Below are 27,280 nucleotides of genomic sequence, written 5' to 3'. Positions count from 1 at the left end.
AATTATGCGCAATCCCATGCCGAAATTCGAGCCCTGCTATTAATACAGTTAACAAAATTAAAACCCAAAACATTTTAATTAATTAAAAAGAAAAACTAGCATACGTGTAACTGGGAAAACCTAAAACAAAACTAAAATACATATTCATGACTCTAAAGCTAACATAAAGGCCACAAATTAATTGTAGATGTTGAAACATTACACAACGTGAAACCTTTACAATCTGCCTCCTTTAAACACAACAATGCAAACTCAAAAAAAAAAAAACAATGATAGTGTGGAAACTACTAAAAAAATCAAATAAAAAATGTAAACAATAATAACCCTGACGTAAAGCACATGAGAGATCTGACTAATGACTATGGCACAATTTATTACAAAGTTGCGTCCGAAAACACACTCTTTGGAAGATCACTAGGGCTTGAAACAGATCTTAAAGGTCTTTTCACCTTACTTGCTTGCTAGTAGAAAATATTGATACACGTGAATATCGCGATACTATGTTTGGCGATTTTCAAAAAAATATATATTTATTCGATTTAAACCCGACCACTATATGGCAGTTATCTCAGAACATAAACTGTGACAGGGAGAAGTGCAAGGGTGCATTGCTAGCGTTAGCATTAGTAAACCCATCTCACAAGAAGATAGAATTATACAAGTTCTCGGCTGGGTTCAGAGCTGAAGTGTGGACTAATTTTTCTTCCACTATAAAGAAACCACTAAGGAGAATGACAAGAGTGTTGTTGTTTGCAAAATAAGCCATGTTAAAATACAATAGGCCTACTCAGGATACACATTGTATCTAAAGGTGATGATACACAGGGCAACTTTTTGAGCAATGTTGCTGGGCAATCTTGCTGAGAGATTGTTGCTTGGGCACTTTCCCATTGAAAATGGGCAATACATTTCTATCTGGATAATTTAGATCGGTTGTCATTGCCCAGCAACATTGCTCAAAAAGTTGCCCCGGCGTGTATCATCACCTTTAGAGCTCACTTAACATCCTAACGCCATCCGTGCTACTGGGCGTTATTATTAAATATGTACAAATTAAATATTAAATATGTTCCTCTCAATAACAACAAAAAGGACTGCAGTGAGAAAACAATTAAGAAAGCATCTGATCTAAGCGATGTGGATATATTTGCACGAGCTCTGCAATTCAGAACTTCAGTCACATTACGTTTATTCATATGGCGTTTCATAGAATAGATTGTTCTAAAGCAAGTAGCTTTACAGTATTAAATATTAAGTGGACTTTGCCCTTTCTGTAATATAACACTGTGAACATTTAAAGCAGGATCCAAGAATATATATAAAACTAATATACCTAAAGAATCCTGCAAGCAATCTACTATTTTTCCTTTAGATTGCACAAAAACTAGTCATATAAATGTGAATGCAGATTCCATGGTTTTGATTACATTTTATGCATATGAGGATATGTTCTTTATGACAGTTTTTAAAATGAGATGATCTTCCTAAAAAAAATATAAAAAAGAAATATTGCAATACTATATTATCTTTCTTACAGAATTGCAATACATCACAATATACCTTATCGTAACCCCTGTATCGTGATGTATCATATCACCAGATTCTTTGTGATACACAGCCCTAGTAGTTAACTGACTGCAGTTTATTAGGAAGTGAATCATGCAACCGTCTATACTCGCATTGGCTACTCATTTGAATATGCCAACGGTTGCTGTTACTCATGTCGACTCAAATCCTCTCATTGAAAAATTAATGACTTTAGATCGGTCTAAATTTTTTTTCGTAGAAAAAAGATTTTTTTTCTGCGAAAAAAAATTTAGACCGATCTAAAGTCATTAATTTTTCAATTAATTGCAGTTTGAATGGCTCTGTTGGCCTGTTTTAGCAGTTTAATCTCATGCAGAGGGCAGAAATGTAGTGGCAGTGTAATGTTCCCGAACTCTCACATCTGATTAACATTTCTGATCTGTTACTCACCCCCTCCACCAGGATAGTGGTTCAACTGCATCCTCGGAACGACCAACGGTAGCGACGAACGCAAAGGGCCAGGCCAGCAACATCATGAACGCAGCAAAGAGCAGACGGACAGGGAACAGTGTCACAGACATCACAGCTATCTGTGAGAGAGAGAGAGAGAGAGAGAGAGAGAGAGAGAGAGAGAGAGAGAGAGAGAGAGAGAGAGAGAGAGAGAGAGAGAGAGAGAGAGAGAGAGAGAGAGAGAGAGAGAGAGAGAGAGAGAGAGAGAGAGAGAGAGAGAGAGAGAGAGAGAGAGAGAGAGAGAGAGAAAAAGAGTGTGTTAGAGGTAACCAGAGGTTAGAATCCCAAATATTTTCACGTTGATCCAGAATTTGCCAGGATAGCTTTCAAACAGTGACGTGGAACTGGAGAACACAGAAATTGTGTGGCATGAGGGTCATTTACGGAAAGAGATGGGAAACAAAAATATGCAGTGAGACCATACTGCATTTTGCTATGCTGTGCAAAACTTAGACATAGAGAGACTGGCCTGGAGAACATTAACATTTAGACTACTCAGCCCTAGTTAACTGACAGACAGGCCAATAGTTCCAAACTCACATTCAGCTCTTCTAAGCAAAACCATAGAGATTTCAAAGAAAGATAGTTGATGTAATGGCTACATTAAGGGACCTAGTGTTTGAAATGCTTGAGAACAAAAGTATCAAGATTTTTGTTTCATGACTTTAAGAGATAGGCCTAGATTCTTTGCAGTTAATGATCTAAAGTTTACTTCAAACAAAGCTGACTATAAAGAATGAAGAACCCTGGGGCTTAAATTATAAAATGCATGCATGAACAATTTTGATGATAAATTCCATGGATTTGATCCAACATTAAAAGTATCAAATCAATTCTGATGACTTTGTGATGAAATTGCAAATAAGTCACTAAACACATTGGACACATTGCAATATTCTATTATATCTGTGTGTAATTTTTAGGAGCTAGGAGATGGCATTTATGAGACATTAAACACACATCTTCGGAGAAAAGAAAAAAACATTTTACAATATTAAAAGAAATCATAAAACATTAATTAAACCGTTTTATGATGAATTCATTTGATTCGTTTTTAATATTATTTCTGTTCGATCACAACACACAGAATCCAGAAAAATTAGGCTATACAGAATGTATCATATCATATTAAAAAAAAAAAATCATATTACTGTTAAAATTCTAATAAATTATTAAATTGTTAAAATTGTATAGATTTTATTGATTATACATGCATTTCATAGGACCCAAATATAGTCTAGTATTTCAAAATGTGGATTTAGAAAAAAAGAATGTGTGTGTACTAACATTTTTTACATAGCAAACACAAACATTTTACATTAGCATGATTCGAGACCACTGATTTCAGTGGTTTATAATAACATAAAATCCAATTATGCTTTTGCAATGCCAGAATTAAATGCATATGGTGAGCCATTCATGGGACTGCACTAACAGAACCATTAGCTCAGAGCACAAGGACATCACATGTCACGCTTCTATAGGCAAATCAGGAAAACAAGATCACATAAGAAGGACATAAGAGGGAATATGAATTGAGGAAGAGATAAATATCAACTGATGTTAGATGCTTCTCCCATGAGAAAGGGTTTTTAAAAGCAGAAGAAAGAGAGATCATAGTAAGTATCTGATATGGACTTTACACGAAAGCATTGCACTGTAATAGTTTTATCCTGCAAACTCAATTCAATGTTCCTGAATATCCTGTGTCTGATCACACACAACTTCATGTAGTTTACCAGGCTTTTCTCAACTGTACACTGGCTACTGATACAATACATCATCGGAGGAGCAAGATTAGGTTTGCATCAGCGTTTCTGATGACCTCTTGACCACAGATATCTCATGTTCCCATCAATAGTTTACATCTAAAGACCTCAGCTCACAATGATAAGCAGAAGTTTGTGCTTAAACACTAATTTTCTGTTGACATTCATGTAACATTTGGGATCCCAGAGACTCTAATGCTGTACATATAATATTAATAATAATAATATTAATAATAAAATTAATAATTTTTGCTTCAATTTTTTTTTTATGTTCCTCTGACCCAAACAAACCCAGTAGAGATATATTATTGAAGCTTTAACTCTGTTTAACCACAAAGCAGCTGTGCACTTACAAAAAGTCATTATTATCTTGTCCAGAAATGTGTCTTCAGTTTGAGGTATATTTGACTCAGGCAAAAATATATTGTAAAAATATGCAATAAGACAAATCAAAATAAACAACTGAAAAAAGTGAGTGAAACTAAATTGTACATTATACATAAAACACATATACATTTATATGCAGTAAATAAAACCTTTTTTATCCCCATGAAGAACACTATGTTATTAAATTAGTTCCCATAAGGGAAATTCATCAGTTTCAACCTGATACTACCAATATATATGAAATACCTTTTCCTCCTCATATATATATATATAAGTTGCTTTCTCTTGGGGTCTTTCAATTCAATTTCCAAACAAGAGGGTTAAACTGGGTTCATTCTGGAGTATATTTCTCATGTAATAATTCGTTACATTTATTTATTACATGGCTTGGTTGAATTCTAATGTAGAATGTGGTCTGTTATTTCTTGATAACAGACCGCTGCTAAGTATAACACACCGTTGCCATGAAAAACAGAGCGTTGCTATGGACGCAGGATTCTAACCGTAGAGACGGAACAGACTATTTTCTTTAGCGGAAGCAATACAATCGCAATTACAGTTTTTAAATCAATAAACTCCTTTTTAAATCAAATTTTGTGTCAAATTATTGATTTATTTGGTAGGTAGCCATGTAATAAGCAGGATAAAGTAGAGCGAGGCAGTTGTTATAGCGAAGACAACCCCTTCAGGCTAATTCCAGACCCCTCCGCTTTGAGTCGGGGTCCTGATCAGCCTGTCGGGGTTGTATTCGCTATAACAACCGCCTCACTCTACATTATCCCTTACATAGCGCTTTTCTGGGTACTCAAAGAGCTTTACAGGAATCTCCTCTCTACCACCAATGTGCAGCATCCACCTGGATGATGCGACGGCAGCCATATTGCGCCAGAACGCCCACCACACACCAGCTTATTGGTGGAGAGGAGACAGTGATGAAGCCAATCAGTATGTATGGGGATAATTAGGAGGCCATGATGGACAGGGGCCAATGGGCAAATTTGTTACACCCCTACTCTTTTTCGAAGGACATCTTGGGATTTTTAATGACCACAGAGAGTCAGGACCTCAGTTTAATGTCTCATCTGAAGGATGGTACTTTTTTACAGTATAGTGTCCCCGTCACTGTACTGGGGCGTTAGGACACACAGAGACCACAGGGTGAGCACCCCCTACTGGCCTCAGTAACACCTCTTCCAGCGGCAACCTGGTTTTCTCAGGAGGTTTCCCATCCAGGTACTAACCAGGCTCATGTTGTTTGCTTTAATTTAAAAAATAAACATGCAAAATAAAGATACTTAATTCAAAAATAAAAAAAAGCTTCAACCAACTCCTAGATCTGAGAACACAATAGAATTTAGAGGGCTAAAACAGCACGTTGAGAACCAATCTTGTTGAAGCTTGGAGTAAAAAAAAATATATGGACAAAAACTTTGTTGATTGCAGCTAAAAGCTAGTTGAGGTTTTTTTTTTTTTTTTGGTTAGACTGTAGCAAGAACCAATGACAAAGTAGAAGACAGGAACGAGCTCACATTAAGACCCGGAATGGTTAATGAATATTTAATCTGCCTGAGAGTATGTGCTTCCAATTTCCAAGAAAAATCGACTGTGACACGAGACACGAAAAGCGTCCTTGACCACTGCTCCATTTGTTAAGCCTAAAATAAGGTTATTCCTGTGTGTCTCTCATTCACAAACAACGAATTTGGAAAATGACACCCATCTTGTTAAATTTACTAGCAGTTAGCTATGACACAACGGGCTAAGGGTGTCATCGTGAGATCAGAGCTGGAGCGGAGCATCTCTCTGAGTGGTGATTAAAAGTGTATGGGCTCACGCGTCGCCTCCATTAGGAGGAGATGAACTGCGTGGCTGGTTTAGTATTTATATATTTATCTAGAGCTGCTGTCAACTCCTGCAGTCTGCCCTGACAGATAGATTAAACTGAGCTAGAGGCTGAGGCAATGGCTCTCTTGGGAAAGGGAGGGAGCAGCAAAGAGCTAGAAGGAGCTAGTGTAAAATGTATTATAAGTGAAGACTACATACAAAAGCACTTATTCCCTATGGGATTTTAAAAAAAATAAAAAAAACAAAAAAAAAACACATACTTACTTTTCGAACAGAATAAAGAGCTAAAATCATTTGCTGAGAACAAGAATTATAACCCGGTCTCGACCTTCCCCACCCCAACCCACTATATAATGTCCCAGGAGTGAGAGGCGCAGCCCTGATCCCAGCCTATAGGGTCCTGTTAACAGCCTCCCCCTCATGTCTACTCTCCATCTGCTTCAGCCTGAGGGAACACGAGGGGGATGTGCTGGTTAAGAAGCCCATCTTCACCCTAACCTGCATCTGATGCTTTTAGCAGTGCTGTAAAAGAGCAGGTGGACGATGCTTGTGTCTTTGAGAAGGGTTAAGAGCTACTTAGAGTCACAATGAAGCCCACGCAAGAGCCTGACCTCAAGGTTGTTAAGGTGTTATGAGTGGTTGCTATGGCTTTCTCAGGGTATTCAAGGTGGTTGCTTACTGGTCCGAGTAAAAAGAAACCACCCTTAAGGCCTTGGTATACTCATGGCAAACTTTTTTTTTTGCTCTTCGCTTGGGAGTAAAAAGAAGTTGAAAATACCTGAGCAGCGGTATACTGTTAGCCAACATCACGACGTCACCCACGCTGCTGAGAGTGGCATTTAGATGAATATATTAATATACAAAATAAACACAACAAAATAAACACACAACGTGGATATGTTTGCACGAGCTCAGCAATTCAGCTCTCCCTTCAAGTCACATTGCAATCACATGAAGCCACATGCCAAAATACATTATAAATAGATAGGCCTACATTTCTTTTTTAATGTAAATATTAAACACGTTTACTAACAATCAGTTCGGGGTCAGTAAGAGTTTTACATGTTTTTTTATAAAAGAAGTCTGCATTTATTTGATCAAAAATAAAGTAAAATAGTAATATTGTGAAATATTATTGCAATTTAAAATAACTTTTCTATTTGAATATATTTTAAAATGTCATTTATTCCTGTAATGGTAAAAAAAATGATCTTTCAGAAAAAAATTCTAATATGCTGATTTGGTGCTCAAGAAACATTTATTATTATCATCATCATACAGTTGTGCATCTTAATGTTTCTGCTTAATGATTCTTTGATTAACAAAGTTAAAAACAGCACCATTTATTTGAAATAAAAATCTTTTGCAACACTGTAAATGTCTTTATTGCCTCTTTTGATCAATTTAGTGCATCCTTGCTGAATAAAAGTCTTAGGGCCCTATTTTAACGATCTGAAACGCAAGTGTCAAGCGCAAAGCGCAAGTAACTTTGTGGGCGGGTCTTGGGCGCTGTTGCTATTTTCCCGGCGGGATAAATGACTCTTGCGCCAGGCGCAAATCTAAAATGGGTTGGTCTGAAGTAGCTTCATTATTCATAGGTGTGGTTTGGGCGTAACGTGAAATAAACCAATCAGAGCGTCATCTCACATTCCCTTTAAGAGCAGACACGCTTTTTCCATAGCGGATTGCTATTGTAACGGCGGATTTGCCAGGCGTGCGCCAGGAGCGGTTCACAGCCAAGGAGAGCAACGCTCTCGTCACGGCCGTAAAAGAGAGAAGTTACATTGAAATGGAGAAACCCACCCAAATTAACTTCGGTTAAACAGGCGTATGATAATTTGGGTAAATGTGTAAGCTAGATGTATGCTTTTATAATAAATTATCTATCTATCTATCTATCTATCTATCTATCTATCTATCTATCTATCTATCTATCGTAATAATGTATGATTTGCAAAAATGAAAACTGCTGCTTCTGTGTAGATGAGAGAATCAAAGTGTATGCGCGTTGTGCACACGCTACATTGATTATGGCCAAGCATGCGCCCTTAAAATAGCATATGAATAACATGCGCAACGCGCCACTGACTTTAAACTATTTTTTCCTGGTTAGTGGCGCAATTGTTTTCTAAACCTGCAAAATAGCATGAAGGAACGTTTGCGTCGGAACATGCCTCCTTTTTTTGCGCTGAACCGCCCAGGGAGCGCAAGTTCATTCCCTAGTTTAGCGACGTGCTTCTGTGGAGGGAAAAGCGCGCTTTGCGCGGGTGCAAAATAGGAATGATACATGCGTCGGTGTACAAAGTCAATTGCGCTGGGTGCAAGATAGGGCCCATAATGTCATAAAAATATTTACTGATCTTTCTGACATAATACATAATGTTTATTTTAACTATATTTGCACTATATTTGTCATTATTATTCTGGTGTAATGAATGTTGAGAACAAATTCATTTTGAGAGAAGCATGGCCATATTAAAGATGCTCTAAGCGGTGCCACGTGTTTTTTAGGCCAAAACATTTTTTGTCACATACAGCAAACATCTCCTCACTATCCGCTAGCTGCCTGTCCCCTGAACACACTGTAAAAAAACGCGGTCTCTCTAGACACCACAGGCTCCACAAACGGCAACAAAAACAAACTGGGCTCACCTGCACCACGAAACACAACAAACAGTGCTCCAGCCAATCACCGACAAGAAGTATTTGAGGGTGGGGTTTGGGGGGTTAGTGCGCGTACACAAGAAGGGGGTGTGGAGCGTGTGGAGGAGAGAGAAGCATGAAGAGGGAAGTTTGAATTATGGCCGACACATGACCAAAGAGACGACGTTCCGATGAACAAATTGCAAAGAAGAGGGACAAGGATAAGAAACGCGCGAAGTACCGAATTTACATTGGAAAAACCTTCGAAAGGTGGCGAGAACTCCGCCGGCAGAAGGGATTCCAATCCGACATTCAGTTGCTCTGCTTTTGCTGGACAGGTGGGTTAATTCATTTTTCTTTCTAAACTGACGTTCATGTTCGCCAAACCAACACAAGGATGTAATTAGCTAGAGCTATGCAGTCAGCGTTAACTTTGGTGAATACAACCATAGATATCCATATAAAGGCTAGATGTCTTAAGGCGGAGTCACTTCCGGCATCACCGGCAGACATCTTACCACAGGGAAGCTGTGAATTAAGGTGAGTGATCAGCACGCACACAAATCCTCTTATCTCGCTGAAATCTTGACGGATTTACAAACAGTTTGGTTTCTTACAAACGTTATTAAAGTGGCTATAATTCTTTCATATGGAAGTCCATTGTTATAATTATTCATATGTATGCAGTATCATAACTACCATCTCTGACGTTTATAACAAACAAACCGTTTGAAAATCAGTAGAAAATTGAGCAAGTTATGGTTATTTAAAAGTACATGCACCATGTTACGAGTGAGCGAGCACCCTGTGGTAAGATGGCCGCCATGTGCGGACGTCGACCTCCATTGGCCAGCAGCGCGCACGAGACATCTAGCCTTTATTATATGATATCTATGAATACAACATGTATGTTTCTAGCAGCTAACGTTAGCGATCAATCTCTATTGTAAATGATCAAGCAAATTCACAGTAGGGCGACAATTTGTGTGAATGATTGTTTTCACCCACTGTTTGTCATGAATTTGAATGTTCATTTATAGGCTATTGACAACTTTGACTAAATTTGTTTATGACGCCGGTGGACACCTATAACCTCAGGTGGCGAAACGATTTTAAGATAATGTTTCTCTTTTTCTGCATTCTGTTCTGCAATATATAAAACCATTTATCTAACTTGGCGATATTACACATTGAATGAAGTATCAGTAAAACTTAACTTTGTAGTGACTACTTTGACTTTCCTTTATGCCGGAAGGGAGGGGAGGAGGGAGGAGACGGGATGAGGAGGAGGGAGGGTCTAGCTAGCCTCCGTTTTGTTTGACAACAATTCGAATGTCAACAAGAAGTTATGTCTCCCGGCATCGCTTAGAGCACCTTTAATTGAGACTTTTTTCAAGATAAAGCATACTTAAAATATGCTCAAACCTGCTCAACCACATTCATGTCAACAGACTTCACTTGTCCGACTATGTAATATAGGTAGGGGCTAAGCATTGTAGGAGCTTGAGGCCCTTACAAAACTCAATGACTCCCAGATGATCATTTAACTAAGCCAGAACCCAAATCTGCTTTGTAAACTATCACATTATACCACTAAAAGAGTGTGTGGAGACAAGACAGCAGGAAGCTGTTGGGTCTGTCTTGGTCAATTACACTGCTTGCCATGCCATCTCAATCATGCATGTTTACAAGGCAAATGACTCTAGTAAATCATTCTAGAGAGCATCAACTAAGATCAGTTCTCGCTGTGAGCACTTCACAGCCACGTACGGTTGAGGAGACCCTACAGCTCTTGCTTACTCCACATTCGCTTCGGATCACCATCAATCGTTATCTCTAACAATAGGGATGCACCCATGAACATTTTGGCCGATATCGCTAACCGACAATTCTTTATATTTGAAAGCGAGATATTGGCCGATAAATCTAAATCCAAATTTGTATATAATTTTTGAGAGCCCTGATTACAAAAACAAAAGTCTCACCATTAAAAGCCATGTCCCAAGCACTTCAACATAAATCAAACAAAAAAAGTACAGTAGCCTAGTTTGAACCAGTGCAAGTACACTCCTATGGCCAACTTCCCTTACCAAATAAAATTATAATCATATTTCAAACAATTCAAAACCATCATGGCGAACAGTGCGCATCCGAAAGTGTCTCAGCTGAAAGAAACAATCCATTAGCCTATTTATCGGCTTTAAGATATCAGCCAAATCTTCTTATCTGACCGATAACATTAAAAATGAACATATATAGGGCGATACCGATATGGAGGCCGACATATCATGCATTCCTATCTAACAACTGGTGCATCCAAAATGGTCAATGTTTATGATAATGTCTTTATTTATATCATTTATTTTTATCATACATTCATTTATGATTTATTGTTACTCGTTTATGATTATTCTGTTTCATTTTATCAATGTAATACTGTTTGAGGATATGACTCTTATATTCAAATGTTCTGCAAAAGTTCCTATATGACAAGATATATTTTGATATATGTTGTTAAATACTGGACGCCTTCCAAGTACTGATTAAGTGACGATGTTCTCAGAATTTGTGATTCGTGATACTAGATGCACCTTTCCTGCAATATTTTGTAACGTAAGATTTGATATTTGAAATGTGCAAGCTTTGCTTTCTTTTGTTTCAGAAGGTGTTAAAACCACACCTCCTGCATCTATTTCTGTGTCTCTCTTGCAAGCTGCAAGACCTCTCACGACCCTTTAGCAGGAAGACATATATTAATACTGACACAATGGATAATTCAGTTTGAGCTTTCTTATCAGACCAACAACAGATCGTAAAGTGAGATGTAAGTTTTTCCTACACTTACAGATGTCTTCTGCTGCTTCTCTTGCTTTGTCTCTTCTACCTCTCCTTTCATTCTGCAAAGATCTTACTTATTTTGCCCTTCTTTCTCTATACTCTTATCTTCACAAACTTCATCTGTTAGGTACAATACTTTGGATTTTATTATAAACTTTTTAAAATTTGTTATTCCTAATTCAAATTTGATCCCTGGATCCCACTGTGCCACAACATAAGCCTTATACTCACTGCAGGAAACACAATGAGACTTACAATGAATACAGACACCGTAAAGTGAAGAAGCTCATGTTACAGCTAGAGCAGTTTCAGAGAATCTGAAGAATTCTGCTTGTCTTGACCATAGTTGCTCACAGATACATTACGCAACTATAAAAAAAGCACTAAAGGAACACTTGTCGTGACGCGTGCATGAAGCAATGCCATCAAAAACAACAGAAACCCGAGTGAGCAAGAGTGGGTTTCCGTGATGGAGCATTCATGCAAATGTTTTTCCAAGCCTACTCATGATCTTTCTATTGGTCTTCATTGATTTTACCAGCTTGCCACTTTGACTGTCAGCAAGGCTTATAACATTTTAATGCCAATAGCTCTCTAGAATGGATGTCTGAATAAGTTTCCTCTCATTTACAAGAGGCGGCAAAGAAAAGTAGGTGATACACCTACTTTCACAGATTTCCAATATGGCAAGTAAATGCTATAAATAGATGTTGTGGTTTTTCATAGTGTTTCTAACCCTAAGGCCTATTAAAAATATCTTGCATAATACCACAAAGGTCCATTTATCTTTGAGTCTGATGCATATGGAAATCAGGTGAATCATCACTGCCTATTTTGGATCCTTCAAACTGCTGTTTTTTTTTTTTTAAGAATGCTATATTAGAAAATAACAGTGGGCTAATGGAACCAGAGAGAGAGAGAGAGAGAGAGAGAGAGAGAGAGAGAGAGAGAGAGAGAGAGAGAGAGAGAGAGAGAGAGAGAGAGAGAGAGAGAGAGAGAGAGAGAGAGAGAGAGAGAGAGAGAGAGAGAGAGAGAGATCAGACACTGGACTATTTCCTAGTAACCAATTATCTGACCTCATCAGATTTATGAAATGTGACCGTACTTGTCCCCTCTATCTACCTGCTGAAATGTGAGGATAAGTGGATCTATTATCAAATCAGTGGCTCTGGTGGATTTCCTGCCTGATAGCAACTGATGTATTTGCTTTCTATTCCCCACAAACAACAGGAAAAGCTGAGAGGATCGAGATGACAGTTAAACGGAGAGCAGGACAAACGGAAGTTGTGATAGTATTTTCTTCCCTTTTATAGAAGTATATCCAAGTGAAATAGATTCTGGAATGAGAAAATAAAATGTAGGACGAGACTTGAGATTGTCATTGGGAATTCATTGGATTGTAGGAAGTTTGGCGTTGCTAACTAATTGACCCAGATCTGAATGCCAGTTTGCAGTCAGTTGTGAAGGATTTTATACTAGATTGAGTCAAAATTCCATAGGAAACAAATAAGGGTCAATTTGACCCCCTTTATGCATTCTTGGGGTAGTGATTTAAAAAAATTAAATAAAAAATAAAAAACTTTTAAGCAAGCAATCTTATAAGCAAGAAATATGATAATTACATTGATGCGGGTGTGAAACAAGTTGTTTTAAAGAATTCATGAAATATTAAATAAAAAAATGTTTTCATTGATTATATATATATATATATATATATATATATATATATAAAAAAAAAAAAATATAAAAAAAAAAAAATCACAGCATGCCAGGTCAACTTGACCCCCTACGCAAAAAAAGGTTTGAGGCCTGGTTGAGCTACTGCTATGTCAAAAAGACACTGTTTTTTCAACCCCTTTTCCAAAATGTTTGACCTTCCTAAGGCTGACGAACTTAGGGTGGTTAAAATTTATTTTAAACACTGTTCCTGAACATTATAACCCCAACATTTATCTCTGTGCTGCACATTTTACAGAGGACTGCTTCCATAACCTAAGAGAGCACAACCATGATTTTGTGATCGATTACTGTTTGTATTACCATAGTTTCCCGAAAATTATCATGATTAAATGGTGGATAACATTGTATCTAAAATGTATAAGAAAAAGAAAAAAAAGAGGAAAAAAACACATACCACTCTGAAATGTCCTGTGAAATCCATGCGTGCAAAGTCCGTGCATGAATTAGTTCTGGACGATCCTCTTGTTAGTTAACATTCAGGCTTGAATTGAATTGAATTGAAATTGATGGCATCCTTAATATTTACACCTGAGCAGATGAAACTCGTTTACGGTAAAGGGACGCGTTACATTTCCGAATGCGCTTCTCCGCTAAGTGGTGCCAATTACAACACACTGGGCCAGCTAACCAATCACAGCAGCACATTGTGTATTTCAGAAGGAGGGGCTTCATCGAAACAGGAACTGTTCAGCGCGTTCAAGCCAGACTGAGGAGAGAGGTGCTGTAATGTAAAATATGTGAAAAACTGTGTTTTTTGAGCAATCAAGCATGAAAGCATATTCTAGTGCATCCCCAAAAACAAAATCAAGACTTTGTAAAAGGGCATAATAGGACCCCTTTAAAGATTACGAGGGCATATTATTGTTTTTTTAAATAATGATGTGCAAGGGTGACGGATAAATCATTCATAATAAACACTGCAACATTCTGTAAAAAAAGAAAAAAAGAATCGTCATGTTAATTTTGATTTCATGGTGACTTTAAATTAATAATATTGATTATATCGGTACAGCACCACCTGTCAATAGGCGAGATATATTGAGCTGCAAGTGAACAGTCAGTTCTTGAATTTCATGTGTTGGAAGCAGGATAAATGGACAAGCAAAAATGTCTAAATGACTTCGACAATGGACAAATATTGATGGCTAGACAACTGGTCAGAACATCTCCAAAATGGCAAGTCTTGTGGGGTGTTCCTGGTATGCAGTGGTTAGTGCCTACCAAAAGCAGTGCAAGGAAGGACAACCGGTGAACCGGTGTGAGGGTCATGGGCAACCAAGGCTCAACTCGCAGCGTTTCCATTACCCTTCAAATTGTGCAAATTGAACTTGCGAATTGAAAATACGGCAAATGGAAACGTCAATTTCACAAAAACAACCATATATCGCACAAAGGTTGTTTTATGCTCGCATGAGGTGGATTTTCAGGCAAAACGAAAAAGCAACATGAAAAAGCAATATTTCGCAAAACTGCAATGGAACCCGTTTTTCCACATTTACAGGTCAGCTGGCGTATGTAAAAGTCTATCATTCTTTAAAAAAGGTGCGGCATGGTTGGACAGAAGACGAGACGGAGTAATTTTTTTAATGTGGTCGGCAAATCGTGCATCGCATTTGCATTAGTGACGGGTCGCAGGTTGAGGACTACTGACTGATCTGCTGTTAATGACTTGGTGCCACAGGAGTCGGGACACATTCACAGGTCTTGTGGAGTCCATGACTCAAGCAGTTTTGGCAGCATAACGGGGAGCTACACGATATTAGGCAGGTGGTTTTAATGTTGTGCCTGATCGTTGAATGGCACTATAAACTTTGATCTATGATCTGTATGGATCAGGCAACCTTAAACTACCCAAAAGTTTTTAAAAAAACTTACTAAAAACACAAAACATCACAAACCCCATAATCACTTAGAACTGGATGGATACACATCCCATAATCATGCTTCAGTCAATCCATGCAGTTAGCTACAACAAATTAAAACAAGCTTAATATTCCCTTTTCAAGGCCAGCAAGGGCAAAAGCCTTTGGTAATATAACATATCAATAAAATATGAGAATATTAATCCAGGTGCAAAGGGATTATTCATTTTAGCATTCACCCTGTGTCGTGGCATGTTCAGCTTTACAACAAACACTACTCAACTACAAAAAACAAACACAAATGCTTAAGGAGTATTTATTTTTCGGTGCTACTGTGCATAATACAAGTTGATTTTATCCCTGATCTGCATATCAGGGATCTAAGTTACCATAAATTTTGCGAAAATAAGTTTAATGAACAAAGAGTCATTTCTAGCTGAAGAAATACGTGATGCAAAGGCTGTATTTACTATAGAAATGTCCATGACTTTTCCCAGCCTAAAAATCACACTTTTGAAATTGCCTGATATTTCCAGGCTTTTCTAGGACAATGGTGACCCAGTGCCAGGAAATAAATAACGCTTTTCACGCAAGTGATATCAGAATACCAATGAAAAAAAGATATTCTGCACTATGGGCATGCTTGGTTAGTTAAGTCACAAAGTAAGAAAAGACAATAATCATCTTAAAAACAGCTTTGTGTGAGATTTAGATTATAAAAGATGCCTTTTTCTACACACCAGTGTGAGTTTGTTTATTTATTTAATTTCATTTTAGATCCCAAGAACTGGCTCCCTGGTTGCCCTGATCCCTTGTCAATTCTGATCTTGCTACAGACCCAAACCCGGTGGGTGGGCAGCCAGGCAAACATGACCAACACACACTCAGTGATTCATACTATAACATTTCTGAACAGTTCTATGTACATTTCTGAAATGCACTTTCTGTAAAGCTGCTTTGAGACAATATGTATTGTGAAAAGCGCTATAATAAATTTGAATTGAATTGAATTGAATTGAATTGAGTATAACAACAGGCTGTTCCATAACGGAAATACATTCTGGACAGCATTGAAATAACGACAAACTGAGTAACAGAAAAAAAATGTAACTTATCTGTAAATCTGTATTTCAAACAAGGAAGGCTAAACCCGGATTCAAACCCCTTGTAACGTTAGAACAGCACTTTTGAATCTAACAACAATATAGATTTCACAACTGTAAAGAACAAACAAACATGCAACTGTATCCTAAGAAATAACGCAAGTAAAACAACAACTAATTCTGACATTTAACCTGCAGAGTATCTACACCTGCCTAAAAATTTTAACCAGTCTGTCGATTTGGTGACACTCAGGAAGATTTTCTGCATTTTTGGCAGATGACGCACGACGAGCCTAAACAGAACACATCCCGCGTGCTGTAACGTGAAATAGCAATCATAACTCCTGCTAAACGTTTCACTCTTTCTTCAGCGGATGTATTCAGTGAGGAGGAAAATTTTAAATCGTGGTTTATAGTTTACGGTTACTTTACCTTGAGTTTCTGCAGAGGAGTAAATCTCAACTCGTGTACGAAAGGATTTTTGAAGTGTGCTGAAACGCCCGAGTCTCCTCCGTCCACCGCCGTGTGTAGTTTTCTGTTAGGGATCCTCATGCTGAAAGAGTAAACATGTATCTCTAAAAATAATAATAAAAGGAAAAGCAAATGCGTCCGCGCGGTGCTGCTCTTATATACTAAAGAACTTTTCTGATTGTCCTGGTCTTACGTGCGCTTCAGGTCGGTTTTAAACAACCAGCGTTCGGCTTCTCTTTTGACGCTGTCAACTCCTGTAATTTACCGAGCGGGCAGCATCATGCTCGTTTTAATTGTGCGCATGCGTGATAGACGCAAGTTCTGACATCATCCAAACACTGGGTTTTTCTAACGATATGGACTGGAGGATGTGTTATTTGAACAATTACTTGATCTACTCACCCTTGTTTTTGGTATAATTTGTCATTTTTCCCCCGTTTTTTTTTTTTTTTTTTTTTTTTTTTTTTACTGACAGTAGGGCTACAGCTGAAAATAAACAAAGAACCAAAAACAACAAGGCACTCTCGGTGCTTTTCATAACAGTTTAGTTCCAGCTCTGTTGCCTAGAGAGTCATTTACATGCACGTGTTTAACCCGCTGGGATCTTGTAAACATAACAACTTTCCATAGTCGGCCACAGCTGAGGAGTGTTGTGAATGGTGATCATTACAGCGTTCAGAGCTCAAACAAGAATCATGTTATTTAGCTCTACATATAATTTGAAGCTTAACAGTTGTCCTTTCTTATGCATCATGTTTTCAAACTAGTTTCCATTCATGCTTCTCCATTGAAAGCGTTTTATATAAAATTCTGAGAATAGAAGTGCGCATGTTAGAACTTATTATATAGGCTACAATAAGAAAAGACAAAATTATGCAAGAAACATTTGAATCAAATCGCTTGCAGCCTCATGAATGTAGCATCGCCCCCTGCTGTACAAATAAATTCCTGCTAACTGGAATAATATATTATTCCTCATAAATTCAGTTTGCAGTTATGAACAAACAGGAAATATCAAGAGATCTTTTCATTTTTATTATTAATATTCTGGACCTGGAAAAGTCAAGCATGTTTTCTAGTTATGTACTTTGACATTTCATCAGCCAACTATTCCTTAAAACTTGCTTGCCAGACCAAACCAGTTTACAAATAGCTGTGCATGATTCATTGGCAAAAGTTTAATTTGAATTACTTTTAATAAGCAACCTCTATAATATTCAGTGGGTTTACATGCATATTTAAGGTCTGAATTAGGTTTAGGTAACTGCTACTCTCCTGGACATATGGAGGGGGGAAAAAAGTGAATAATTCTCAAAACCTTTGAATCTTTCCAGATGCGGATGTCAATGTTTATTAGAAACTCTATGATCTTTACATGCTCAAATACATCATTCAAGACAAGTGATTCTCAAGTCTTCATTTGAGAAACAGCCAGTGGCATGAAAACACACATTGAGGTCTTCATTAATTCACCCCTGCCGCTGCTTGTGTCTGGGGTGGGACTTGCAAAAAACAAACAACCTTCCACGGCGGCGAACGAAAAAGCAGTCTTTACAGCGTCTTTTAAGAGCTGTTTTTGTCTTCATGCCAGCAGATGGTTGAACACACAGGAGCTGCTGGCATTGTCCAAGCAGGGGTGAGAGAAAAGCTGTGTGTGGCTTGCACATTGGGTTTAGGAATCTCCTAAACTGCATTGTTGCAACTGTGATGGTGGAGATACATCTCTGTGGACCTACTGCAGGTAAGGAGCAGGACGCAGCACATCTGGCAACTTGGGACATCTGCCGAGTCAAGGAACCAACAAGACAAGAGAGCAATAGAGGTGCCATGGTGTCAACACCTAGTGAAACAGAAAATACAACATTTAGGTGTGTGACCAGCATCATTTAAACTCAATTGACAAAATTACCATATTTTGCATCATACATTAAAAACAGTACCTGTTGCTAGCTGCTAGTATGATCTACTTAAAATGAAGGAAATTACTAAAAATGTCAAACAATTTCTTATGTACTTATAACAATATATTATATATTATAATGGTTTCGACAAAAAAATACACAATTACTTACCTTCTGGATGACTGATGACTTATATTATCTATTTGTATGACCATATTTTGTAAATGATTTCAAATATCAATTATATCTGATGGCGAAGTGACAACGCAGTGAAACTTTACAAAAGACAGTTTAGAAAATACTGCCTGAACATAGTAGTAGTGTTTCTTTTCTTATTTTAACCCATAAACAGTACTGAGTTATGGTCTGAGGACAGGTACAGGGAATGAGAGATTGTCATTTATTTGTCAAAATAAAGAGAAATTGAAATGTTACGTTCAAGTTATCATCTCTGATTAATTTGGTATTTTGAAAACTAATAGCTAGATTGCTAGATTACAACTGGCATTAATTTTCATTCTGTCCTTTTAATTCGTATTCAAAGCTGCATGCTACAATTTAATACGGACTAACCCCATTTCCACACATATGAATTTCCTGAGAGTGTTATGTAGAGGGCGTCATTACAACAAAGTTGGCATAAAAAAAATAGACTGAGTGCTTAGAGGACCGCTAACTAACGTTAGCTTGTTAAACTGAACACTCTCTCTTCAACGGCATATAAATGTCTTGATTTCAATACAATGATTACGGTCAGACATACAAACAAAAACATAAGCATCGCGTACCTGTCTGAATATACCGATAGAAACGTGTATAAATCAATTTATTCCCAAATGCATCGATGTTAAGGTAGCATGCTTCAAGCGTGCGGAAACTGTATAGTGTACAAGTTCCTGTGACGTAATGACTTTCAGGAAAGTCATAACGCACGCATGCGCACAGTACTCTTATTGGAACCAGGAGGACTCAAACTTGTGAATAATATAAAGTTTTGTTATACATGTTGTTTTGTTATTTAAAAATAACGAGTGGATTTTCTAAATAAGTGTTCATTATATATTGTAAAGGGAAATTGTTTAAATGCACAAATCAAAGAAATATAAATTAATTCAATTGTTTTCGACCAGCAGGGGCCAGCAGTGAACCATGAAGAGTTTTTATACACACAGCAAAGCAAAGCAAAGCAAAGCAAAGGCTGCTGGGTAATACTTACAGGCAAACATGGCAGCCACCTTTCCAAGGATCTTGTCCTTCGGTAAAAACACGAAGGCTCTGCTCAATAGCATGAGGTTATCGGTAGTTCCAGTCCAGCAATACAGTGTACCGGTTTCTAATTATGGAGAAAAAGTGACTCACACGGGACAGGTGATGCACAGTCTTACAGTCTTTAAAGGATTCAATGCACGTCTGTTTATAGTATTAGCATTTGTTGTGAGAATTGACTCTCAGATCTTGCTGTTAATGATTGGTTGTGCAGTAGTTTGGCAAATGAATGATGAAGGATGTTGCTGCCTCTTGTTAGTGTTATGATGGGACTGGAGTGATTAATTTTGCTGCTTGTTTTTGTTGCAGCTCTATGACGAAAATGATGTGAGAAGAGCTAGATTCATCGGTAGACTAAAAGAGGTAAAGATAACTATTTACAGACCCTCTTAACGATTTCAATACTGTACTAATCTACTCCAAAGTAAAATATTGTCTAAGTTTGTTCATTCATGGAGCTTGTAATCTCTGGTGCAGGTGAATGAGAACTTTGCAATCAACTTGGTTGCAGAAGAACCAGTGTCAAACGTAGAGTCAAGAGTGGTGTCCTGTGATGGAGGCGGAGGGGCTCTCGGCCACCCCAAAGTTTACATCAACTTGGTAAACATGTATTTTATAACAGTTTCTGAAAGTGGGAGAGGGAATGAAAAGGTTACCTTTTAAACGAAGCAGCAAAATAAAAATAGAAATGTTTCCCTTTGAGTTTTACTCCCAGGAAACATCTCAAACAATTTAACTCCATATGGTTCACATTTTTTTAAATACCATGCGACCCTGGACCACAAAACCAGTCACATGGGTAAATTTTTTGAAATTGAGATTTATACATCAAACATCCGAAAGCTGAATAAATAAGCTTTCCATTGATGTGTGGTTTGTTAGGATAGGACAATATTTGGCCGTGATACAACTATTTGAAAATCTGGAATCTGAGGGTGCAAAAAAATCTAAACATTGAGAAAAAATCGCCTTTAAAGTTGTCCATTTATGTTCGTGATTGTGCTGCATTCACTCACAAAAATATTTCTTTATATATTTACGGTAGGAAATTCACAAAATATCTTCATGGACCATGATCTTTACTTAATATCCTAATTATTTTTGGCATAAAAGAAAAATTTATAATTTTGACCCATACAATGTATTGTTGGCTATTGCCACAAAATACCCGTGCTACTTGTGTCTGGTTTTGTTATTCAGGGTCACATATTCAGTTGAACTAATCGTCTGTTTCATGCTGCATGATGTAACATTTATTATTGCATCATGCATTAATTAATTCAACCTTTTCACAGGACAAGGAGACCAAAGTTGGCACTTGTGGATACTGTGGGCTGCAGTTTCAGCAGAAGCATCATCACTGAAGAACTGTCTTTTGTTTGTGTGGGGTATACATTATTCACATTTAAAGATATCTTATTCCTTTCTCTGTAAAATAAAATATTAGTATAATATAACTACAGAAGCTGCAGCGTTTCATTGCCTCTTATTTACATTTTTAGTTCTTTATTTTCTGGTGTCTTTTGCACCTTTCCAAGCTTGCGTCTCAAGTTCGCCAATCATGCACATGATTTATTCCAGCATTCACGGACAGAGGGCGCACATGGTCTTTGCAAACTGCCATCATCACTTAAAGGGGTAGTTCACCCAAAAATGAAAATTCTGTCATTTACTCACCCTTGTGTTGTTCCAAACCTGTATGAGTTTCTTTCTTCTGTTGAACACAAAAGAAGATATTTTGAAGAATGTTGGTAACCAGAGAGTTGACGGTAGCCATTGACTTCCATAGTATTTTTTTCTTACTATGGAAGTTAATGGCTACCATCAACCGTCTGGTTACCAACATTCTTAAAAATATCTTCTTTTGTGTTGATTTTGGGGTGAACTATCCCTTTAAAAGAATTAGAATGTAAATGTAACCTCAGCACTTTCTAGTCAAATGTTTGCAGTGTATTTTTGGATCTTATCTTTCTATTACACCTGGTTTTGATGTCACTACCGGGTTCAGCTTACCTCAGTGATTAAATTAAATCATATTTATTCATATCTTTAAGTTATTATGTTTTCCGTTTGTGTTTGAGAGTAATTCTATAAAAAGTTCCTTTGGGGTTTGGTTCACTGAGTTCAGACAGCATATGTGCAATACCATGAATGTAATACATTTGTGCCCTAAATGATCTGACAGGTCTCGTGCATAATCAAATAGCCTTCTGTCTTCTAGTACTGAAATAAGACCAGTCAGCTTTCAGTTCGCATACTAAATTGACATTTTCCTGCTCTGACAGACTCTGTAGGGTAGATGGTGTTCATTTTACTCTCGGCGATGTTTCTGAAGCACATAGGGCCGCATTAATAATAGGGATAGGCGGGGCTTAAAGGGTTAGTTCACCCAAAAATTTGAATTCTGTCATCAATTACTCACCCTCATGTCGTTCCAAACCCGTAAGACCTTCGTTCATCTTCGGAACACAAATTAAGATATTTTTGATGAAATTCGATGGCTCAGGAGGGGCTCCATCGACAGCTGTTTAATTAACACTTTGAAGGCCCAGAAAGGTAGGAAAAACATCGTTAAAATAGTCCATGTGACTACAGTGGTTCAACCTTAATTTTATGAAGCGACGAGAATACTTTTTGTGTGCCAAAAAAAATAACGACTTTATTCAACAATTTATTCTCTTCCGCATCAGTCTCCGTGGTGACGCATGCGTGTGTGGTACTGACGCAGAAGCTTGCGTTCTGACATGACCCGGAAACGCAGGGCTGTGTTTACAAGCAGAGGAAGACTCATGATCTGTGTTTATATGTGAACATTAAAGACTGTGGTGAACCTAGCTGAAATCAGATAGAATAGCTCCAATGCAAACTGAATTGTTGAGGTAAACTACACACAACGGTAATTTCAATTTTTTTAATACACACGCCGTCACTACAATCGAAATTACCATGATAATGTTGCTATTATAGGGCAGGGTTCACCAATCTCGGTCCTGGAGGGCCGCTGTCCTGCAGAGTTTAGCTCCAACACACCTGTTTGAAAGTTTCTAGTATGCCTAGTGAGACCTTGATTAGCTGGTTCAGGTGTGTTTAATTGGGGTTGGAGCTAAACTCTGCAGGACAGCGGCCCTCCAGGACCGAGATTGGTGAACCCTGTTATAGGGTATATGTCGAACGTCGCATTACCAAATTGGAACCCTGGTCTCATTGCATCCGCTTGTCAGAGAAAGTGTTAACAGCAGAATGAACTGACACTATATCTACTATGGACTTTTAAGGTAATCAGCTAACCTACCTAGATCACTTTGTTATTGGCATTTTATTCTATTTAAATATCTAAACGTTAGTGTGAAAAAGAAAACAATTTTAGATAGGCCTAGGCCGAGGGACATTGGTTATGCTCATCTTTGCTCGCTCCTTTTAAGCTTATCTTGAGTAAAACAGCTTATTTTTTCACAAAGCACATACAAAAGACCTGGACCGGAAAGCGATCCGTTTGACAGAATGTGGAAGTTGATTTGCGCATAACCCCTATTAGCCTTACATTAAATATTGGGTAATATAAAGGCAAACAAATTACTTTTATAGAGGTTGTTTTATAGTGCTTAAGTTTTTCATTAATGCCATAGTTTACTATAAGTATTAATATTATTATTGTTGTTTTTATAGAAACCATGGTAATTAGGAGCTAGTTTTTCCTGTCATGATTTTAGTTAAACAATGCAGAAAAAAATGGTAACTTGTCAATGCTTTTTTCATTCTTGCTAGTTCAGTTCTAATTAACTTTAAATGCAAAATATTAATAAAAAAAAAAAAATTAAGAGCCTTGCAATATTAATACTGTTAAACACATTTGCATACTGCTAAGAAAATCTATTATTATTTGTTTCTGTCCTTTATTTATTCTAATTTATAGAACTTACCCCAGCAAAACGTTAATGGGGAAACCTGTGGGAATAATTAATTAACCGCATGAATAATTCATATTAAACAAAATCATAGCTTTAACACAAAGAGATACAATGTATTGTATCTCTATCTAAAATATAAAAATATTTCATATTTTAGATAGATATACAATACATTGTATCTCTTTGTGTTAAAGATATATATATATATATATATATATTTTTTTTTTTTTATGAATTATTCATGCAGTATGAAAACATTGTGGCACCAAAGATAGGCTACTATGAAAGGGGGCCCTTGGGTTTGCCATAGCCCCAGGGCCCTGTGTGTTCTTAATGCGGGCTAGGGCAGGACGACATGAAAAGAAGCAAAGGGTGAAAGAACGGAGCAACCTGCATCTTTAAGCATTGGTGAGCTGCGTTCCTGTCTTGTTCCTGCTAAGTTTGGAGAATGTCAAGGGGGGTATAGTCTGATAAGAAACACTAGTGCGGAACAATACATGTTTGAGGAAGATCATATATATATTTCATCAAGAGTATTCTCTGCCGGCAAGGCCATGCCAAATTGGCCTTGTGGCAGTGTGGAGGAAGCCCGGTCTCTAGTGGTGCATGCAGTGGAACTGAGTTTTCCGGCTGGAGACCCCTCAGGTTGAGAGAAAGGCAGCCATGCTGCTATAATTGGGGCTGGTGACAGAAGGCAGGAGACAGCGTGATGCCAATTAACCCTCATCTGCGCTCTGTCCTGTCCAATATGTGTGATAGGTAAGGGGAAGGCTTCATTGTTAAGGGCTGTGGCTTTTTTCTTTATCAGGAGGCGTCTAAATTGCAGGTGGTTGGCTAGTTTAAACATTGCTCTGAGCAAAATCTTGGGGTGAAACTGAGCATATGAATTGTGCTGCATAGGAAAGTGCTCTCTATTATTCATGAAGCTAAAATGGAGCCAGCAGAGATACAGCAGGATGTTGTGGGATCGCAGAAAATGCCTTTTTCACGATTTAAATACGTATATGACATTTCAATGTGATCACCATTTCTTTCCACAGTAACAGAACTGTTCTTTTATTTCATTTAAATCCAAATTTCACACTTGATACAAATCTTGCATTATTTGATTCCGATCTTTCCACGGAAGTTCCCTATAAGCATATCCAAGTGAAACGGCTTCTCAAACAAGAAAAAAATGTAGGGTAGGACTACATTAGATATCAATATCGTTGATATCGTTGGATCATTGTGGTTTGTTATTGCTGCAATCTCATGTGAGTGATAGGTTGTCCCGTCCTCACATCAGTAAACACATCATCAGAGGAGAGAAGAAAAAAATGATGTCAGAAAAATAATTTAAATTAAGATAAATACTGCAATATTCCATTAAAGAAAATAAGAATTGTCCATTTTGATTTCATTGTGACTTTAAGGCCAGTTCACATGTTAACCATATAGTTAACTATATAAAGTTTTAATAATCGTTCTAATCCTGAGTGTTACGATCTGCTCCGAGACTCGAAGGTAAAGATCCAAACGCAGCTTTATTTAGGGGTAATCCAAAGAACAAGCAATAGGTCATACACAGGAAGGCAGTCCAAACAAACAAACAAAACAGGCAGGGGTCAGAGGCAAGAGAGTAATCCACGGAACAGGCAAGAAATCCGAAAACCAAGAGACAACAAAACCAGGGAAAAACGCTCAGAAGTGCAGTGCAACAACATACAAAACTTCGCAGTGAGTGATGGGGTGAACCAGGCTTATATGGGGTGAACTAAACAAGATGATGAGATACAGGTGAATGTGATAATGAGTGCTGATGAGTCCAGGCAGAGAATGATGGGAGATGTAGTCTGTGAGTGAACATGAGAGTCAGGTGTGGAGTGCCCTCTGGTGGCTCTCAAGGGCACTCCAGCTGGTTATCGTTACATAGCCCCTACCCAAAGAGCGGCTTCCAGACGCTCCAAAACTGTCCAGGTGGGAGGTGGCCCGGAGGCGGATCCGGGGGCGGGATGGAGGGCCAGGTCCGTGGAGTGGAAGAGGACCTTGAGACTGCGGTAATACGGGAGGCCAGGACGGAGCAGGCAGTGCAGGCGACCAGGGCGGAGCAGGCGGCCAGGGCGGAGCAGGCGGCCAGGGCGGAGCAGGCGGAGCAGGCTGTGCAGGCGGCCAGGGCGGAGACGACCCTTCAGGCGGCCAGGGAGGCGACCATGGCACAGGAACAGACACCGGCTCAGGAACAGGAACAGACACCGGCTCAGGGACAGGAACAGACACCGGCTCAGGGACAGGAACAGACACCGGCTCAGGGACAGGAACAGACACCGGCTCAGGGACAGGAACAGACACCGGCTCAGGGACAGGAACAGGAACAGACACCGGCTCAGGGACAGGAACAGGAACAGACACCGGCTCAGGGACAGGAACAGACACCGGCTCAGGGACAGGAACAGGAACAGACACCGGCTCAGGGACAGGGACAGACACCGGCTCAGGGACAGACACCGGCTCAGGGACAGGAACAGGAACAGACACCGGCTCAGGGACAGGAACAGGGACAGACACCGGCTCAGGGACAGACACCGGCTCAGGGACAGACACCGGCTCAGGGACAGGAACAGGAACAGACACCGGCTCAGGGACAGGAACAGACACCGGCTCAGGGACAGACACCGGCTCAGGGACAGGAACAGGGACAGACACCGGCTCAGGGACAGACACCGGCTCAGGGACAGGAACAGGAACAGACACCGGCTCAGGGACAGGAACAGGGACAGATTCAGTCTCGGCGGGACGAGACTCTTGACGGGCGGACGTGACGTGAAGCTCAGTCTCTGGATCGGCTGACGTGACGTGAAGCTCAGTCTCTGGATCGGCAGAAGTGACGTGAAGCTCAGTCTCTGGATCGGCAGAAGTGACGTGAAGCTCAGTCTCTGGATCGGCAGAAGTGACGTGAAGCTCAGTCTCTGGATCGGCAGAAGTGACGTGAACAGTCTCTGGCTCGGCAGAAGTGACGTGAACAGTCTCTGGCTCAGGATCAGCGCGCTCTGAGCTTGACGGGACCAGCGGCGAGGGCTTTGAGCTGGGTAGGACCAGTGGCGAAGAGGACTCTGAGCTGGTTAGGACCAGCGATGAAGAGGGCTTTGAGCTGGAAAGGACCAGCGATGAAGAGGGCTCTGAACTGGACGGAACCAGCGGCGAAGAGGGCTCTGAGCTGGGCAGGACCAGCGGCGAAGAGGGCTCTGAGCTGGACGGAACCAGCGATGAAGAGGGCTCTGTGCTGGATGGGACCAGCAGTGAAGGCTCTGTGCTGGACGGGACCAGCGGTGAAGAAGGCTCTGTGCTGGACGGGACCAGCGGTGAAGAGGGCTCTGTGCTGGACGGGACCAGCGGTGAAGACTCTAGCTTGGCGGGCATGTCGCTTGCTGTCTCAGGCGCGGCGGGCATGATGCTCTCAGTCTCAGGAGCGGCGGGCATGACGCATACTGCCTTGGCTTCGGCAGATCTGGCGTGAAGTGCGGGCTCGGC

General features: G+C 39.2%; 2 protein-coding genes across 2 annotated transcripts in view; one reads left to right on the top strand and one right to left on the bottom strand.

Moving 5' to 3' along the window:
- lpcat1 (lysophosphatidylcholine acyltransferase 1) overlaps window positions 1-17,002 on the bottom strand; it is a 33,461-nt gene extending 16,459 nt beyond the window's left edge. Inside the window, exons 1-2 of the mRNA XM_084130771.1 lie at window positions 16,657-17,002; window positions 1,978-2,117 (exon numbers count right to left, since the gene is read on the bottom strand). Of these exons, the coding sequence (XP_083986897.1) occupies window positions 1,978-2,117; window positions 16,657-16,776 (260 nt within the window). The 5' untranslated portion in view covers window positions 16,777-17,002. The remainder of the gene's footprint in view (window positions 1-1,977; window positions 2,118-16,656) is intronic.
- Window positions 17,003-19,758: 2,756 nt separating this feature from the next.
- On the top strand, window positions 19,759-21,319 carry ndufs6 (NADH:ubiquinone oxidoreductase subunit S6). The gene is made up of 4 exons (XM_084131362.1): window positions 19,759-19,964; window positions 20,172-20,225; window positions 20,340-20,462; window positions 21,158-21,319. Exons 1-4 carry the CDS (start codon window positions 19,821-19,823, stop codon window positions 21,224-21,226), a joined length of 390 nt encoding a protein of 129 aa, XP_083987488.1. The 5' UTR covers window positions 19,759-19,820; the 3' UTR covers window positions 21,227-21,319.
- The last annotated feature ends 5,961 nt before the right edge of the window (window positions 21,320-27,280 follow it).

This window comes from Abramis brama (genome assembly GCF_963993115.1).
Source record: "Abramis brama genome assembly, chromosome: 12".
In the NCBI taxonomy this organism is placed as follows: domain Eukaryota; kingdom Metazoa; phylum Chordata; class Actinopteri; order Cypriniformes; family Leuciscidae; genus Abramis; species Abramis brama.
The sequence above is the reverse complement of the archived record's forward strand: the minus strand, read 5'-3'. Positions and strand labels throughout refer to the sequence as shown.

What these genes read in the sequence shown, in the direction of transcription:
- ndufs6 (XM_084131362.1), top strand. Translation starts at nt 19,821, where the DNA reads ATGGCAGCCACCTTTCCAAGGATCTTGTCCTTCGGTAAAAACACGAAG. An exon ending in AAGTGACTCACACGGGACAG is followed by an intron (nt 19,965 to 20,171) that starts GTGATGCACAGT and finishes TTTTTGTTGCAG; the next exon opens with CTCTATGACGAAAATGATGT. An exon ending in TCATCGGTAGACTAAAAGAG is followed by an intron (nt 20,226 to 20,339) that starts GTAAAGATAACT and finishes TCTCTGGTGCAG; the next exon opens with GTGAATGAGAACTTTGCAAT.